General features: G+C 48.3%; 1 protein-coding gene across 1 annotated transcript in view; it reads right to left on the bottom strand.

Annotated features, from left to right (window-relative positions):
• Positions 1 to 11,941: 11,941 nt before the first annotated feature.
• Positions 11,942 to 19,759, bottom strand: part of LOC127925323 (ferroxidase HEPHL1-like) — a 92,149-nt gene continuing 84,331 nt past the window's right edge. The window contains 3 exon segments of the mRNA XM_052510169.1: positions 11,942 to 14,645; positions 15,171 to 15,185; positions 15,923 to 16,076. Coding sequence (XP_052366129.1) covers positions 14,581 to 14,645; positions 15,171 to 15,185; positions 15,923 to 16,076 — 234 coding nt within the window. The 3' untranslated portion in view covers positions 11,942 to 14,580.

Below are 19,759 nucleotides of genomic sequence, written 5' to 3'. Positions count from 1 at the left end.
TGTGTCCACACATCGCAGGTGCTCCGTCGGTTGTCAAACCCACGAGTTTTTCCCAAGGCAGCTCCATCTCATTTACACATCTTGACACCTCTTCATACAAATCATGCCCCGTAGTTGTGCCATGCATAGGACGTAAAGCCAAAAACTCCTCTGTCACGCTTAGGCTGGAGTCCACTCCGCGGATGAAAATTGACAACTGGGCAATGTCAGAAATGTCGGTGCTCTCATCCACAGCCAAGGAATATGCAATGAAATCTTTTCCCTTTTTCACAAGCTGCTCTTTTAGATTGATGGACAACTGGTCTACTCTCTCGGCAATGGTGTTTCTGCTCAGACTCACATTTAAAAAGAGTTGCCTTTTTCTGGGCAAACTTCGTCACAAACTTTAATCATGCAGTTTTTGATGAAATCCCCTCCGTAAATGGCCGGGCTGATTTAGCGATCTCTTCTGCCAAAATAAAACTGGCCTTGACAGCAGCCTGGCCTTGTGATTTGGCTTTTTGAACAGAGCCTGTCGAGATTTGAGGCCTCGTTTTAATTCCTCTGCCTTTTGTAGCCTTTGTTCCATGTCCATATTCTTGTTTTTGTCCGCGTGTTTCGTTTCATAATGTCGTCTCAGATTATACTCTTTCAGTACCGCCACACTTTCTCCACACAGAAGACACACAGGTTTTCCAGCTACCTCCGTGAACAAATACTCCGACTCCCACCTTGTTTGAAACCCCGGTTCTCAGTGTCCACCTTCCGTTTTGCCATTTTTGATGGGTATCTGAAAGTTAATTTTACTGTGATGCTGACAACTGCTGTGCCAATAAATATTGAAATGAAGCAGCCTACTGCTCGGTGCGTCACCGTTGCATTGTGGGAAATGTAGTATTGGTGCGTGTAAAAGATCTGCGGGCTGCCGGCTTGCTGCGGTCTGCGGGCCGGTTCTAATAATAAATCAAGATCATCCCAGGGGCCGTAAAAAACCTTCTCGCGGGCCGGATGTGGCCCGCGGGCCTTGACTCTGACATATGTGCTCTAGACCAATGTGACCTTATAGCAGGCTACACATCACTCTAGACCAATGTGACCTCAGCAGGCTACACATCACTCTAGACCAATGTGACCTTATAGCAGGCTACACATCACTCTAGACCAATGTGACCTCAGCAGGTTACACATCACTCTAGACCAATGTGACCTCAGCAGGCTACACATCACTCTAGACCAATGTGACCTTATAGCAGGCTACACATCACTCTAGACCAATGTGACCTTATAGCAGGCTACACATCACTCAAGACCAATGTCACCTCAGCAGGTTACACATCACTCTAGACCAATGTCACCTCAGCAGGTTACACATCACTCTAGACCAATGTGACCTCATAGCAGGCTACACATCACTCTAGACCAATGTGACCTTATAGCAGGCTACACATCACTCTAGACCAATGTCACCTCAGCAGGCTACACATCACTCTAGACCAATGTGACCTCATAGCAGGCTACACATCACTCTAGACCAATGTGACCTTATAGCAGGCTACACATCACTCTAGACCAATGTGACCTTATAGCAGGCTACACATCACTCTAGACCAATGTGACCTCATAGCAGGCTACACATCACTCTAGACCAATGTGACCTTATAGCAGGCTACACATCACTCTAGACCAATGTGACCTTATAGCAGGCTACACATCACTCTAGACCAATGTGACCTCAGCAGGCTACACATCACTCTAGACCAATGTGACCTTATAGCAGGCTACACATCACTCTAGACCAATGTGACCTCATAGCAGGCTACACATCACTCTAGACCAATGTGACCTTATAGCAGGTTACACATCACTCTAGACCAATGTGACCTTATAGCAGGTTACACATCACTCTAGACCAATGTGACCTTATAGCAGGCTACACATCACTCTAGACCAATGTGACCTTATAGCAGGTTACACATCACTCTAGACCAATGTGACCTTATAGCAGGTTACACATCACTCTAGACCAATGTGACCTTATAGCAGGCTACACATCACTCTAGACCAATGTGACCTTATAGCAGGTTACACATCACTCTAGACCAATGTGACCTTATAGCAGGTTACACATCACTCTAGACCAATGTGACCTTATAGCAGGTTACACATCACTCTAGACCAATGTGACCTTATAGCAGGTTACACATCACTCTAGACCAATGTGACCTTATAGCAGGCTACACATCACTCTAGACCAATGTGACCTTATAGCAGGTTACACATCACTCTAGACCAATGTGACCTTATAGCAGGTTACACATCACTCTAGACCAATGTGACCTTATAGCAGGTTACACATCACTCTAGACCAATGTGACCTTATAGCAGGTTACACATCACTCTAGACCAATGTGACCTTATAGCAGGCTACACATCACTCTAGACCAATGTGACCTTATAGCAGGCTACACATCACTCTAGACCAATGTGACCTTATAGCAGGCTACACATCACTCTAGACCAATGTGACCTTATAGCAGGTTACACATCACTCTAGACCAATGTGACCTTATAGCAGGTTACACATCACTCTAGACCAATGTGACCTTATAGCAGGCTACACATCACTCTAGACCAATGTGACCTTATAGCAGGTTACACATCACTCTAGACCAATGTGACCTTATAGCAGGTTACACATCACTCTAGACCAATGTGACCTTATAGCAGGTTACACATCACTCTAGACCAATGTGACCTTATAGCAGGCTACACATCACTCTAGACCAATGTGACCTTATAGCAGGCTACACATCACTCTAGACCAATGTGACCTTATAGCAGGCTACACATCACTCTAGACCAATGTGACCTTATAGCAGGCTACACATCACTCTAGACCAATGTGACCTTATAGCAGGCTACACATCACTCTAGACCAATGTGACCTTATAGCAGGTTACACATCACTCTAGACCAATGTGACCTTATAGCAGGTTACACATCACTCTAGACCAATGTGACCTTATAGCAGGCTACACATCACTCTAGACCAATGTGACCTTATAGCAGGTTACACATCACTCTAGACCAATGTGACCTTATAGCAGGTTACACATCACTCTAGACCAATGTGACCTTATAGCAGGTTACACATCACTCTAGACCAATGTGACCTTATAGCAGGCTACACATCACTCTAGACCAATGTGACCTTATAGCAGGCTACACATCACTCTAGACCAATGTGACCTTATAGCAGGCTACACATCACTCTAGACCAATCGATCTTAAAGCAGGCTACACATCACTCTAGAGTCTCTGTTGGTGGGGCGGTGGGAGGGTGGGGCGGTGGGAGGGGTGGGGCGGTGGGAGGGGTGGGGCGGTGGGAGGGGTGGGGCGGTGGGAGGGGTGGGGCGGTGGGAGGGGTGGGGCGGGGGATGGGGGGCGGTGGGAGGGGTGGGGCGGGGGAGGGTGGGGCGGTGGGAGGGGTGGGGCGGTGGGAGGGGTGGGGCGGTGGGAGGGGTGGGGCGGTGGGAGGGGTGGGGCGGTGGGAGGGGTGGGGCGGTGGGAGGGGTGGGGCGGTGGGAGGGGTGGGGCGGTGGGAGGGGTGGGGGGGTGGGATGGGTGGCAGGGGTGGGGCGGTGGGAGGGGTGGGGGCGGTGGGAGGGGTGGGGCGGTGGGAGGGGTGGGGCGGTGGGAGGGGGTGGGGCGGTGGGATGGGGTGGGGGGTGGGATGGGTGGCAGGGGTGGGGGCGGTGGGAGGGGTGGGGCGGTGGGAGGGGTGGGGCGGTGGGAGGGTGGGGGCGGTGGGAGGGGTGGGGCGGTGGGATGGGTGGCAGGGGGTGGGAGGGGTGGGGCGGTGGGGGCGGTGGGAGGGGTGGGGGCGGTGGGCGGGGTGGGGCGGGGGATGGGGGGTGGGAGGGGGAGGGTGGGGCGGTGGGAGGGGTGGGGCGGTGGGAGGGGTGGGAGGGGTGGGGCGGTGGGAGGGGTGGGGCGGGGGATGGGTGGGGCGGTGGGAGGGGTGGGGCGGTGGGGGGTGGGGCGGTGGGAGGGGTGGGGGGTGGGAGGGGTGGGGCGGTGGGAGGGTGGGGCGGTGGGAGGGGTGGGGCGGTGGGAGGGGGGCGGTGGGGCGGTGGGAGGGGTGGGGCGGTGGGAGGGGTGGGGCGGTGGGAGGGGTGGGGCGGTGGGAGGGGTGGGGGCGGTGGGAGGGGGGGTGGGGCGGGGTGGGAGGGTGGGGGCGGTGGGGCGGTGGGAGGGGTGGGGCGGTGGGAGGGGTGGCAGGGGTGGGGGCGGTGGGAGGGGTGGGGCGGTGGGCGGGGGGTGGGGCGGTGGGATGGGTGGGAGGGGTGGGGCGGTGGGAGGGGGGGGGCGGTGGGAGGGGTGGGAGGGGTGGGGCGGTGGGAGGGGTGGCAGGGGTGGGGCGGTGGGAGGGGTGGGGCGGTGGGATGGGTGGCAGGGGTGGGGCGGTGGGAGGGGTGGGGCGGTGGGAGGGGTGGGGCGGTGGGGGGGGTGGGGGCGGTGGGATGGGGGGGGCGGTGGGAGGGGTGGGGCGGTGGGAGGGTGGGGCGGTGGGGAGGGGTGGGGCGGTGGGAGGGGTGGGGCGGTGGGAGGGGTGGGGCGGTGGGAGGGGTGGGGGCGGTGGGATGGGTGGGGCGGTGGGAGGGTGGGGGCGGTGGGAGGGGTGGGGCGGTGGGGGGGTGGGAGGGGTGGGGGCGGTGGGAGGGGTGGCAGGGGTGGGGCGGTGGGAGGGGTGGGGCGGTGGGAGGGGTGGCAGGGGTGGGGCGGTGGGAGGGGTGGGGCGGTGGGATGGGTGGCAGGGGTGGGGGCGGTGGGAGGGGTGGGGCGGTGGGAGGGGTGGCAGGGGTGGGGCGGTGGGAGGGGTGGGGGCGGTGGGAGGGGTGGGGCGGTGGGAGGGGTGGCAGGGGTGGGGCGGTGGGAGGGGTGGGGCGGTGGGAGGGGTGGGGGCGGTGGGAGGGGTGGGGCGGTGGGTGCTCACCCATTTGGGTCCATGGGGACAAGATTGTTTTTGTTGTCAATAGTTTGTCAGTGTAATTTTTTTTGTATTGTATGAATTTGTTGTTTACTTTACTGTTTACTGTTATATTTTCCACTTAAAAACAACACCTCTATATTTGAAAGAGAGAATGTTGTCAATGAGTCAAGGAGTGTTTGATCAGGCAGTGTAATTGACAGTCACACACCTGAACTGGACAGACACATCAAGGTGCCACGGCTACAGGTGACAGACACATCAAGGTGCCACGGCTACAGGTGACAGACACATCAAGGTGCCACGGCTACAGGTGACAGACACATCAAGGTGCCACGGCTACAGGTGACAGACACATCAAGGTGCCACGGCTACAGGTGACAGACACATCAAGGTGCCACGGCTACAGGTGACAGACACATCAAGGTTCCAAGGCTACAGGTGACAGACACATCAAGGTGCCACGGCTACAGGTGACAGACACATCAAGGTGCCACGGCTACAGGTGACAGACACATCAAGGTGCCACGGCTACAGGTGACAGACACATCAAGGTGCCACGGCTACAGGTGACAGACACATCAAGGTGCCACGGCTACAGGTGACAGACACATCAAGGTGCCACGGCTACAGGTGACAGACACATCAAGGTGCCACGGCTACAGGTGACAGACACATCAAGGTGCCAAGGCTACAGGTGACAGACACATCAAGGTGCCACGGCTACAGGTGACAGACACATCAAGGTGCCACGGCTACAGGTGACAGACACATCAAGGTGCCACGGCTACAGGTGACAGACACATCAAGGTGCCAAGGTTACAGGTGACAGACACATCAAGGTGCCACGGCTACAGGTGACAGACACATCAAGGTGCCACGGCTACAGGTGACAGACACATCAAGGTGCCAAGGCTACAGGTGACAGACACATCAAGGTGCCACGGCTACAGGTGACAGACACATCAAGGTGCCACGGCTACAGGTGACAGACACATCAAGGTGCCACGGCTACAGGTGACAGACACATCAAGGTGCCACGGCTACAGGTGACAGACACATCAAGGTGCCAAGGCTACCGGTGACAGACACATCAAGGTGCCACGGCTACAGGTGACAGACACATCAAGGTGCCACGGCTACAGGTGACAGACACATCAAGGTGCCAAGGCTACAGGTGACAGACACATCAAGGTGCCAAGGCTACCGGTGACAGACACATCAAGGTGCCACGGCTACAGGTGACAGACACATCAAGGTGCCACGGCTACAGGTAACAGACACATCAAGGTGCCAAGGCTACCGGTGACAGACACATCAAGGTGCCACGGCTACCGGTGACAGACACATCAAGGTGCCACGGCTACAGGTGACAGACACATCAAGGTTCCAAGGCTACAGGTGACAGACACATCAAGGTTCCACGGCTACAGGTGACAGACACATCAAGGTGCCACGGCTACCGGTGCCAGACACATCAAGGTTCCAAGGCTACAGGTGACAGACACATCAAGGTTCCACGGCTACAGGTGACAGACACATCAAGGTGCCACGGCTACAGGTGACAGACACATCAAGGTTCCAAGGCTACAGGTGACAGACACATCAAGGTGCCACGGCTACAGGTGACAGACACATCAAGGTGCCACGGCTACAGGTGACAGACACATCAAGGTGCCACGGCTACAGGTGACAGACACATCAAGGTGCCACGGCTACAGGTGACAGACACATCAAGGTGCCACGGCTACAGGTGACAGACACATCAAGGTGCCACGGCTACAGGTGACAGACACATCAAGGTGCCACGGCTACAGGTGACAGACACATCAAGGTGCCACGGCTACAGGTGACAGACACATCAAGGTTCCAAGGCTACAGGTGACAGACACATCAAGGTGCCACGGCTACAGGTGACAGACACATCAAGGTTCCAAGGCTACAGGTGACAGACACATCAAGGTTCCAAGGCTACAGGTGACAGACACATCAAGGTGCCACGGCTACAGGTGACAGACACATCAAGGTTCCAAGGCTACAGGTGACAGACACATCAAGGTTCCACGGCTACAGGTGACAGACACATCAAGGTGCCACGGCTACAGGTGACAGACACATCAAGGTTCCAAGGCTACAGGTGACAGACACATCAAGGTTCCACGGCTACAGGTGACAGACACATCAAGGTGCCACGGCTACAGGTGACAGACACATCAAGGTTCCAAGGCTACAGGTGACAGACACATCAAGGTGCCACGGCTACAGGTGACAGACACATCAAGGTGCCACGGCTACAGGTGACAGACACATCAAGGTGCCACAGCTACAGGTGACAGACACATCAAGGTGCCACGGCTACCGGTGACAGACACATCAAGGTGCCACGGCTACAGGTGACAGACACATCAAGGTGCCACGGCTACAGGTGACAGACACATCAAGGTGCCACGGCTACAGGTGACAGACACATCAAGGTGCCACGGCTACAGGTGACAGACACATCAAGGTTCCAAGGCTACAGGTGACAGACACATCAAGGTGCCACGGCTACAGGTGACAGACACATCAAGGTGCCACGGCTACAGGTGACAGACACATCAAGGTGCCACGGCTACAGGTGACAGACACATCAAGGTTCCAAGGCTACAGGTGACAGACACATCAAGGTGCCACGGCTACAGGTGACAGACACATCAAGGTGCCACGGCTACAGGTGACAGACACATCAAGGTGCCACGGCTACAGGTGACAGACACATCAAGGTGCCACGGCTACAGGTGACAGACACATCAAGGTGCCACGGCTACAGGTGACAGACACATCAAGGTGCCACGGCTACAGGTGACAGACACATCAAGGTGCCAAGGCTACAGGTGACAGACACATCAAGGTGCCACGGCTACAGGTGACAGACACATCAAGGTGCCACGGCTACAGGTGACAGACACATCAAGGTGCCACGGCTACAGGTGACAGACACATCAAGGTGCCACGGCTACAGGTGACAGACACATGTACACACATACAAATGTGCAACGGGCTGGAGCAGCCATATGTTTGAATACCTCAACTCTATTTCAACCATAGACATAAGAGCCCCACAATGGACATGTCATAATACCCAGGGGTCAAACAGGTAATTGGTTCATTTGTTTTTCCACACATTTTTTCCCATAGGGAATTCCAGGACACTTCAAATAAGCAGTGTGTATTGTGTAGTCTTTACTCTGGCGTGACGTTTTGATATCCATGTAAATCTCTCTCGGACAAGGTGACTTTTATCAGACATTCACTTTCAGATGCCACTTTCACCATGATCAAATTTTGTTGTTGCCGTTCAGCCCCATCAAAGATTATGGCCTGGAGCAGCCATCAAATTATGGGATGTTTGAATACCTCGAAGCACCCGTCTATTTCATCCACCCACCTTCACAGATAACACACCCCCCATCCACCCACCTTCACAGATAACATGTCCCCATCCACCCACCTTCACAGATAAAACCCCTTCCCCATCCACCCACCTTCACAGATAACACACCCCTTCCCCATCCACCCACCTTCACAGATAACACACCCTTCCCCATCCACCCACCTTCATTTTTCCACCCACCTTCAGGAACACACCCCTTCCAGATCCACCCACCTTCAAAGGTAAGCATTTGTGGACTGGTGTTCTGTCTGGTGGTCCCGCCTATCCTTATTGGTGGACTGGTGTTCTGTCTTGGTCCCGATATCCTTATTGGTGGACTGGTGTTCTGTCTGGTGGTCCCGCCTAATTGGTGGACTGGTGTTCTGTCTGGTGGTCCCGCCTATCCTTATACTGGTGTTCTGTCTGGTGGTCCCGCCTATCCTTATTGGTGGACTGGTGTTCTGTCTGGTGGTCCCGCCTACCTTATTGGTGGACTGGTGTTCTGTCTGATCCTTATTGGTGGACTTTTGTTGTTGCCGTTCTGTCTGGTGGTCCCATCCTTATTGATTACTGGTGTTCTGTCTGGTGGTCCCGATACCTTATCTGGTCCTGTGGTCCCGCCTATCCTTATTGAACTGGTTCTGTCTGTGGTCCACCTATCCTTATTGGTGGACTGGTGTTCTGTCTGGTGGTCCCGCCTATCCTTTTGGTGGACTGGTGTTCTGTCTGGTGGTCCCACCTTCACAGGTGGACTGGTGTTCTGTCTGGTGGTCCCGCCTATCCTTATTGGTGGACTGGTGTTCTGTCTGGTGGTCCCACCTTCACAGATAACATCCACCCACTTGGTCCACTTCACAGATAACACACCCCTTCCCATCCACCCACCTTCACAGATAACACACCCCTTGGTCCCGCCTTCATCCTTATCCACCCACCTTCTGTCTGATAACACACCCTGGTCCACCCACCTTCATCCTTATTGGTGGACTGGTGTTCTGTCTGGTGGTCCCGCCTATCCTTATTGGTGGACTGGTGTTCTGTCTGGTGGTCCCGCCTATCCTTATTGGTGGACTGGTGTTCTGTCTGGTGGTCCCGCCTATCCTTATTGGTGGACTGGTGTTCTGTCTGGTGGTCCCGCCTATCCTTATTGGTGGACTGGTGTTCTGTCTGGTGGTCCCGCCTATCCTTATTGGTGGACTGGTGTTCTGTCTGGTGGTCCCGCCCTTATTGGTGGACTGGTGTTCTGTCTGGTGGTCCCGCCCTATCCTTATTGGTGGACTGGTGTTCTGTCTGGTGGTCCCGCCTATCCTTATTGGTGGACTGGTGTTCTGTCTGGTGGTCCCGCCTATCCTTTCTTTGGATTGGTGGATACATCTCATTATTGTAATAGTTTTTAAATTTTTTTATAATGGTGACAGGACCTCTTCATGTCCCCAAAATAATACATGCCCATCCTTATGCTATGGGCCCCCTGGTGGTCCGTTCAGCCTGGTTTGTTCTTTGGTATGCCTGTCCTTATTAGGTCGGACTATGTGTCTCTTCTGACATTCCTTCAGCATCTTCATGTCCTAAAATATATGTCCTATGTCTATAGTCCATCAGTTGGTCATTTGGCTGACCCCCTCCTTTGTGTGTCCCTCTGACCTTGGTATGTCCAGCTGTCCTATGCTGGATGGCCTTACTGTCTGGCCTCCTGTCCTATACAATGGACAATGCATTTTTACCAGAATGGCAAATGCACTCTAAGTGTATCTTTCTTGTGTTACAGTATTATGTCCCCCTATATGTAGATCTTTCTCCCACACTTTAAAAATAATTCACCGCAGGAATCCCGTTGATCATAATAAACATGTGTTAGGGTCCTAAAAGGCTGTCTAAAAAAAATCTAGTTAACAGCGATGCAATCTCCATAGACAAACATTGGCAGTAGAATGGGCCTCACTGAAGAGCTCAGTGACTTTCAGAGTGTCACCATCATAGATGCCACCTTTCCAACAAGCCCCCTTACGTTCAGCCTGGTTTCTGCTCTGCTAGATCTGCCCCCGGTCGACTGTAAGTGATGTTATTGTGAAGTGGAAAAGTCAAGAGGCAACAACGGGTTAGCGTTAGTCCATCAGTTAGGTTACCATGGTTACCACCTATAGCCTTGGGGTTCCCTCTACCGGTTAGGGTCCTATTATGGTTACTGACCCTGTCCTAGTCTAGCAGGTTTTTACCACCTATAGGCAAATGCACTTGGGGTTATCTTTACCATGGTTACTACCTGTAGTCTTGGGGGTTATTGCAGTCAGGTGTTTAACACCCTTTTATAAACGTTAATACAAACTCAACATTGAAACATTATTGTAGCTGTCAAAGCAGTTTTTATTGAACACAGATTTAAACAAACATTATTTGGTACAGTAGTCATGTTTACATTCTATTTCCTCTGACTTGCAAAGGTCAACGAGTGCCACCAATCAAACAGAGCAGCAGTATATATTCAAGTTTGGACAGTAGACAGGTTCTGGGCAGACTATTGAACAGTTAGAATGACTTAGGGAATAAAACCACAGAGATTCTATTCACCTATGGGCTTGGGGTTAGCGCCTCAAAGTTCCAGAATGTAGGGTTAAAATGGCAGCCATGTTGGTCTTGGGAGAAATCCAAAGTACTTCTAATTGTAATGTAATGGCAGTAGAGGCATAATCTGATTTTAATTATGCAGGTTATAAAAGTTACCATGCGATATATCAGAAATTGGGGTTAGAATTATTGGTCAACCTAAAACAGTTTACAGGTTTTTATACCAGTCAGGTGTTTAACTAGCCTCTAAAATATATTAAAGAAACATAAATTGAAAATTATTGTCTTTTGGAAATCTGTTTTTATATGAACAATATTTAACTCCTACAAAATATATTTCAGCCAGTGTCTGGCTGTTTGACATTGAATGGAATGTTGGCTTCGTATTGGCAGTTAAGTAGAAACGTTAATGGAATCATTCACAACAGAGCAGCAGTAACACATTCAAGTTAATGGAATCATTCCTAGACAACTGGTTCTGAAGCAGACTATTGAACAGTTAGAATGACTTGGGGAATAAAACATACAGTTAATGGAATCATTCTATACAACTGGCAGAGGGGCTAACACATAAAGCCCTAATGAAAGTTCCAGAATGTGGTGAAAATGGCAGCCATGTTGGTCATTCCTGAGAAATCCCCCTAAACATACTTTAATTGAATCATTCCTAATGGCAGTAGAGGCATACATCTTAATGGAATTTTAATTTAGCTAGCGCGCTAACACATAAGTTAATGGAATCATTCCTATACATCAGAAACATGTTAATGGAATCATTCCTATTGTCAACCTAACACACAGTTAAGGTTTTCCTATACAACTGGTATAACTAGCCTCTAAACATATAGTTAATGGAATCATAAAACTGGCTTAATTGCCCGCTAACACATACAGTTAATGGAATCATTCCTGTACAACTGAATAGCTAGCGCACTAACACATACAGTTAATGGAATCATTCCTGTACAACTGGCTTCAGCCCGCTGGCTCACATACAGTTAATGGAATCATTCCTGTACAACTGGCTAGCTAGCGCACTAACACATACAGTTAATGGAATCATTCCTGTACAACTGAATAGCTAGCACGCTAACACATACAGTTAATGGAATCATTCCTGTACAACTGGCTAGCTAGCCCGCTAACACATACAGTTAATGGAATCATTCCTGTACAACTGAATAGCTAGCGCGCTAACACATACAGTTAATGGAATCATTCCTGTACAACTGAATAGCTAGCCTGCTAACACATACAGTTAATGGAATCATTCCTGTACAACTGAATAGCTAGCGCGCTAACACATACAGTTAATGGAATCATTCCTGTACAACTGGCTAGCTAGCCCGCTAACACATACAGTTAATGGAATCATTCCTGTACAACTGAATAGCTAGCGCGCTAACACATACAGTTAATGGAATCATTCCTGTACAACTGAATAGCTAGCGCGCTAACACATACAGTTAATGGAATCATTCCTGTACAACTGGCTAGCTAGCCCGCTAACACATACAGTTAATGGAATCATTCCTGTACAACTGAATAGCTAGCGCGCTAACACATACAGTTAATGGAATCATTCCTGTACAACTGAATAGCTAGCGAGCTAACAAATGCAGTGCATTCAGAAAGTATTCAGACCCTTTCACTTTTTCCAATTTCATTTTACATTACAGCCCTATTCTAAAATTGATAAAGGTTTTTAGGTGTTTGCAAATATTATTATTATTATTATTATTATTATTAATATTAATATTATTTACATTAGTATTCAGACCCTTTGCTATGAGACTCGGAATTGAGCTCAGGTCCATTCTGTTTCCATTGATCATCCTTGAGATGTTTCTACAACTTGATTGGAGTACACCTGTGGTAAATTCAATTGATTGGACATGATTTGGAAAGTCACACACCTGTCTATATAAGGTCCCACAGTTGACAATGCATGTCAGAGCAAAAACCAAGCCACGAGGTCGAAGGAATTGTCCGTAGAGCTACAAGACAGGATTGTGTCGAGGCACAGATCTGGGGAAGGGTACCAAAACATTGAAGGTCCCCAAGAACACAGTGGCCTCCATCATTCTCAAATGGAAGAAGTTTGGAACCACCAAGACTCTTCCTTGAGCTGGCCGCCCGGCCAAACTGAGCAATGGGGGGAGAAGAGCCTTGGTCAGGGAGGTGACCGAGAACCTGATGGTCACTCTGACAGATCTCCAGAGTTCCTCTGTGGCGATGGCAGAACCTTCCAGAAGGACAACCATCTCTGCAGCACTCCACCAATCAGGCCTTTATGGTTAAGTGGCCAGAAGGATAACCATCTCTGCAGCACTCCACCAATCAGGCCTTTATGGTTAAGTGGCCAGAAGGACAACCATCTCTGCAGCACTCCGCCAATCAGGCCTTTATGATAGAGTGGCCAGACAGAGTTGGAGTTTGCCAAAAGGCAGTTGAAGGACTAAAGAAACAAGATTCTCTGGTCTGATGCAACCAAGATTGAACTCTTTGGCCTGAATGCCAAGCGTCACGTCTGTAGGAAACCTGGCACCATCCCTACGGTGAAGCATGGTGGAGGCAGCATCATGCTGAGTGGATGTTTTTCAGCAACAGGGACTGGGAGACTAGTCAGGATCGAGGGAATGATTAACGAAGAAAAGTACAGAGATCCTTGATGAAAACCTGCTCCAGAGCACTCAGGACTTCAGACTGGGGCGAAGGTTCACCTTCCAACAGGACAACGACCCGAAGCACACAGCCAAGAAGCAGGAGTTGCTTCGGGACAAGTTTCTGGATGTCCTTGAGTGGGCCAGCTAGAGCCCGGACTTGAACACGATCAAACATCTGAAAATAGCTGTGCAGCGACGCTCCCCATCCAACCTGACAGAGTTTGAGAGGATCTGCAGAGAAGAATGGGAGAAACTCCCCAAATACAGGTGTGCCAAGCTTGTAGAGTCATTCCCAAGAAGACTTAAGGCTGTAATCGCTGCCAAAAGTGCTTCAAAAAAGTACTGAGTAAAAGGGTCTGAATACTTATATAAATGTATAAATGTGAAATGTATGTATTCTTTTATTTACATTTGCAAACATTCCTAAAAAACAGATTTTGCTTTGTCATTATGAGGCAATGTGTTGATAGATTAATGAGGGGAAAGAAAAAAACAATTTAAACAACTTAAGAACAAGTCTGTAACGTAAAAATGTTTTGGTGGAAAAAAGTCAAGGGGTCTGAATACTTTCCGAATGCACTGTGTACAATGCGAATTCTTCAAATTCATTGCTTTACAAATTATAACAGCACTGGCAAACCACGGTTGATCATCTCCCTGACCAACATGGCTGACCTTTTATGCCATCATAAGAAGGTTCATGTCCATTCTAGGATTCTACTTCCTAATTCTATGATAAAGCTGTAACATGGGATGACTGGATGGTGAAGCTGTGTAGTATGGATCTGTCAATCATCATCATTTTATCTATTGTAGGACTGATTGGTTTGATAGCTGATTACATTGACTGATAATGCATTATGAACACACGCACACGTATGTATGCACACACACACACACACACACACACACACACACACACACACACACACACACACACACACACACACACACACACACAGAGTAGTCTAGTGGAGAAGGGTCAGTAATAGTGGCAGTAGCAGAGTGGAGATGGAACCTCCAATACCAGGTGCTATAGGAGAGGGGGAGAAACTATTTTAATGTGGTTCATGTCTAGTTATTCTAATCTGGTTCATGTTTATTCATGACTAGCCATTCTAATCTGGTTCATGTTTATTCATGTCTAGTCATTCTAATCTGATTCATGTTTATTCATGACTAGCCATTCTAATCTGGTTCATGTTTATTCATGACTAGCCATTCTAATCTGGTTCATGTTTATTCATGACTAGCCATTCTAATCTGGTTCATGTTTATTCATGACTAGCCATTCTAATCTGGTTCATGTTTATTCATGACTAGCCATTCTAATCTGGTTCATGTTTATTCATGACTAGCCATTCTAATCTGGTTCATGTTTATTCATGACTAGCCATTCTAATCTGGTTCATGTTTATTCATGTGGTTCATGTTTATTAATGTCTAGTCATTCTAATCTGGTTAATGTTTATTAATGTCTAGTCATTCTAATCTGGTTATGTTTATTCATCTGGTTCATGTTTATTAATGTGGTTCATGTTTATTCATGCCTACTCACCATGTGATGTTTTCTCTGCAATAAAAGATAAACAAGAGACTTGATGTTAGACAATGTTGACGTCATAACTGTCTGTCACTCTCTGTCTGTCACTTTCTGTCTGTCATTCTCTGTCTGTCACTTCTGTCTGTCACTGTCTGTCTGTCACTTCTGTCTGTCACTCTAATCTGTCTGTCACTTCTGTCTGTCATTCTCTGTCTGTTTGTCAATGTCTGTCACACTCTGTCTGTCACTGTCTGTCTGTCACTCGAATCTGTGTCATTACTCTGTCTTCTCTGGTTATGTTTACTCATCTGTCTCATTCATGTCTGTCACTTTCTGGTCTGTCACTGTCTGTCTGTCACTGTCTGTCTGTCATGCCTACTCTCTGTCTGTCTGTCACTGTCTGTCACACTCTGTCTGTCACTGTCTGTCTGTCACTCTCTGTCTGTCACTCTCTGTCTGTCACTCTCTGTCTGTCACTGTCTGTCTGTCACTGTCTGTCTGTCACTCTGTCTGTCACTCTGTCTGTCACTCTCTGTCTGTCACTCTCTGTCTGTCTGTCACTGTCTGTCACACTCTGTCTGTCACTCTCTGTTTCACTCTGTCTGTCACACTCTGTCTGTCACTCTCTGTGTCTGTCACTCTCTCTGTCACTCTCTCTGTCTGTCACTCTCTCTCACCGACACACACCGACACACACACGGTCTTGGTTTCAAGAGGTTAGGTCTAGGTATGGGTCCTGTGATGCTGAAGGTGGTCTCCATGGTTACCCGTGATGGTGAAAGTAGTCTCCATTCCAGCGTGGATGTGGTCGGCAACGTGGCAGTGCAACAGCCATGTCCCAGGGTTCCCTGCAGTCATCTGGACCGTCTGAAACGTCCCCGGGAACAGGTCAAACACATCCGCGCGGTGCACACTGTCCATCTAACACAGACAGACAGACAGACAGACAGACAGACAGACAGACAGACAGACAGACAGACAGACAGACAGACAGACAGACAGACAGACAGACAGACAGACAGACAGACAGACAGACAGACAGACAGACAGACAGACAGACAGACAGACAGACACCAGGGGAGAGCGAGGGGAGGACTTCAAACAAATCCACATTGTCGGTCTGAGGATCATACATATATTTACTCTATTATCATATATATTTATACCATGGCATTGTTGAATAATCCTTTCTGATTGGCTTGAAGGGCATTCAGGGCATACAGTGTGCATTATTTCCTATAACGGCATGGTATATTTGCCAAGAATGTGCAAAGCTGTCTTCAATGGAAAAGGGGGGCTACTTTGAAGAATCTAAAATATATTTTGATTTGTTTAACACTTTTTTTGGTTACTACCTGATTCCATATGTGTTATTTCATAGTTGTGATGTCTTCACTATTATTCTACAATGTGTAAAATAGTAACAATAAAGAAAACCCCCTAAATGAGTGTCCAAACTTTTGACTGGTACTGTAAACTGAACAGAAATATAAAGGCAACATGTAAAATGTTGGTTCCATGTTTCATGAGCTGAAATAAAAGATCCCAGAAATGTTCCACATGCACAAACAGCTGATTTCTTTCAACGGTTGCGCACAAATTAGTTTACATCCCTGTTAGTGAGCATTTCTCACTTTTCCAAGATAATCCATCCACTCTGACAGGTGTGGCATATCAAGAAGCTGATTAAACAGCATGATCATTACACAGGTGCACCTTGTGCTGGGGACAATAAAAGGTCACTCTAAAATGTGCAGTTTAGTCACACAACACAATGCCACAGATGTGTCAAGTGTTTTGATGGAGTGTTGCATTTGGCACGCTGACTACAGGAATGTCCACCAGAGTTGTTGCCAGAGAATTTATTTTCATTTAATTTCATTAAGCCGTCTCCAACATCGTTTTAGAGAATTTGGCAGAAAGTCCAACTGACCTCATAACCACAGACCACGTGTAACCACGCCAGCCCAGGACCTCCATTCCAGCGTTCTTCAATTGAAGGATCAGCCATGTCCCAGCCACATCTGGACAAGCTGATGTAACTGAGGAGTATTTCTGAGACCAGCCACCTGGACAAGCTGATGTAACTGAGGAGTATTTCTGAGACCAGCCACCTGGACAAGCTGATGTAACTGAGGAGTATTTCTGAGACCAGCCACCTGGACAAGCTGATGTAACTGAGGAGTATTTCTGAGACCAGCCACCTGGACAAGCTGATGTAACTGAGGAGTATTTCTGAGACCAGCCACCTGGACAAGCTGATGTAACTGAGGAGTATTTCTGAGACCAGCCACCTGGACAAGCTGATGTAACTGAGGAGTATTTCTGAGACCAGCCACCTGGACAAGCTGATGTAACTGAGGAGTATTTCTGAGACCAGCCACCTGGTAAGTTGATGTAACTGAAAGTATTTCTGAGACCAGCCTACAAGTTGAAGAATGAGGAGTATTTCTAAAATATATGTAACTGAACAGTATTTCTGAGACCAGCCACCTGGTTATTTCAAGCTGATGAACTGAGGAGTATTCTACAATGTAGAAAAGCCACCTGGAAAACAAATGAGTGTCCAAACTTTTGACTGGTACTGTAAACTGAGACAGAAACCTGGACAAGCTGATGTAAAATGAGGGTTCCATTTTCATGAGCTGACCAAAAGATCACCAGATAAGCTGATGTAACTGAGCTGAGTATTTCTGAGACCAGCCACCTGGATACAGCCCTGATGTAACTGAGCATTTCTGAGACCAGCCACCTGGACAAGCTGATGTAACTGAGGAGTATTTTGAGACCAGCCACCTGGACAAGTTGATGTAACTGAGGAGTATTTCTGAGACCAACCACCTGGACAAGCTGATGTAACTGAGGAGTGTTGCATTTCTGAGACCAGCCACCTGGACAAGTTGATGTAACTGAGGAGTATTTCTGAGACCAGCCACTTGGACAAGTTGATGTAACTGAGGAGTATTTCAGACCACGAACCAACCAGCCTGGACAAGCTGATGTAACTGAGGAGTATTTCTGAGACCAGCCACCTGGACAAGTTGATGTAACTGAGGAGTATTTCTGAGACCAGCCACCTGGATAAGCTGATGTAACTGAGGAGTATTTCTGAGACCAGCCACCTGGATAAGCTGATGTAACTGAGGAGTATTTCTGTCTGTAAAAAAAGCCTTTTTGTGGGGAAAAACTCATTCTGAAAAAAAAAACTCATTCTGATTGGCTGGAGTCTCCCTAGTGGGTGGGCCTGTCTCCCCTGTGGGTGGGTCTATGCCCTCCCAGCCCCACCCATGACTACGCCACTGCCCAATCATGTGGTATCCATAGATTAGAGGCTAATTTATTTATTTGAATTGACTGATTTCCTCATATGTACTTTAACTCAGTAAAATATTTGAAATTGTTGTATGTTGCGTTTATATTTTTGTTCAGTATATATTTCAACATTTGAGGTAGATTACATGATCACACCGGTAATAGATCTGTTGTATTACTTATGAGACACAGCTGAATGACATTTAAATAGTTGTTTATTTTAATTTTACTGCCTGCATCTGAAGGTCAGTCTCTGCAGAGGGAGAGCAGCAGACTGAGATCAGTTTCTCAACATCCCTCCACTCTCCCTTTCCTCCACTGACCAAAAAGGGACACAGTCTTCCAGCTGATGGTGAAACACCAGCCGCACTGCATTATTTCTGGCCTCGTGCACAAATTCATTTTGTCACTCCTATGAACAGAGAATGTGCAATATTTGCAGTACTTGTTGTAGCGCTGAGTGGAAATAGGAAGTGGTTATAAAGGTGTTGGCAGTGGTGAGTAACACCTTAAACTAACTCATAAAAACAGCATCTCTTCACTGTATTCGTTGACCGTCTTTCTCTAGTCGTGGTTTTAAACGTTTTGAAATCTCACAGTTTCAACATTGCTGTAGCAAAGTTTTATGACTACAGACGCGGTCATCTGAGCCATCCGATTGGCCAGCGGAGGCCTATAGTTGATTTGGGCCCAGAGTTTGTACCTTCAGACACATGAAAAGGTTCAAAATGTGTCAAATAATATAAATCAATAATTAGACACCGTGTCAATAGAGTTCCACATTTTTCATTTAATTAAATTTTTTAATTAGTGAAACTCATCAAAACAACAAAGATGTAAGGATGTGAAGTACGCAGCGCACATAAGAAACAGTGTCCCACATCCCAGGTGGGAAAAAGGCCAAACTAAGTATGATCCCGATTAGAGGCAACGATATTCAGCTGCCTCCATCTGGGAAACATACACACACACCAACATAGAAATATAATACCTAGAAATCCCCCTAGTCACACTCTGACCTATTACACTATTTAAAGAAAAAAAATAATTACTTTTATCCAAGTTTTGGATATATATATTTTTTTATCTCTGTTCATTTTAGCCCTGGTTCAGCAAGGGGTTAAATATTACGATTGACAGAGGGCGTGACAAAATGGCAACAGTTGGCCTACTACCCGGCGCTCTGAGCCGTTGAATCTGGTGAACCACCAACAACCCCAGACAAATAAAAAGAAATAGGAACACAAAGCTTTATAGTTGTTGTTTTTTTACAGAAATGTTTGGAGATAAAC

Source organism: Oncorhynchus keta, unplaced genomic scaffold, assembly GCF_023373465.1.
Source record: "Oncorhynchus keta strain PuntledgeMale-10-30-2019 unplaced genomic scaffold, Oket_V2 Un_contig_541_pilon_pilon, whole genome shotgun sequence".
Lineage (NCBI taxonomy): Eukaryota > Metazoa > Chordata > Actinopteri > Salmoniformes > Salmonidae > Oncorhynchus > Oncorhynchus keta.
Note: the sequence above shows the minus strand (reverse complement) of the source record. Positions and strands in the feature narration are given on the sequence as shown.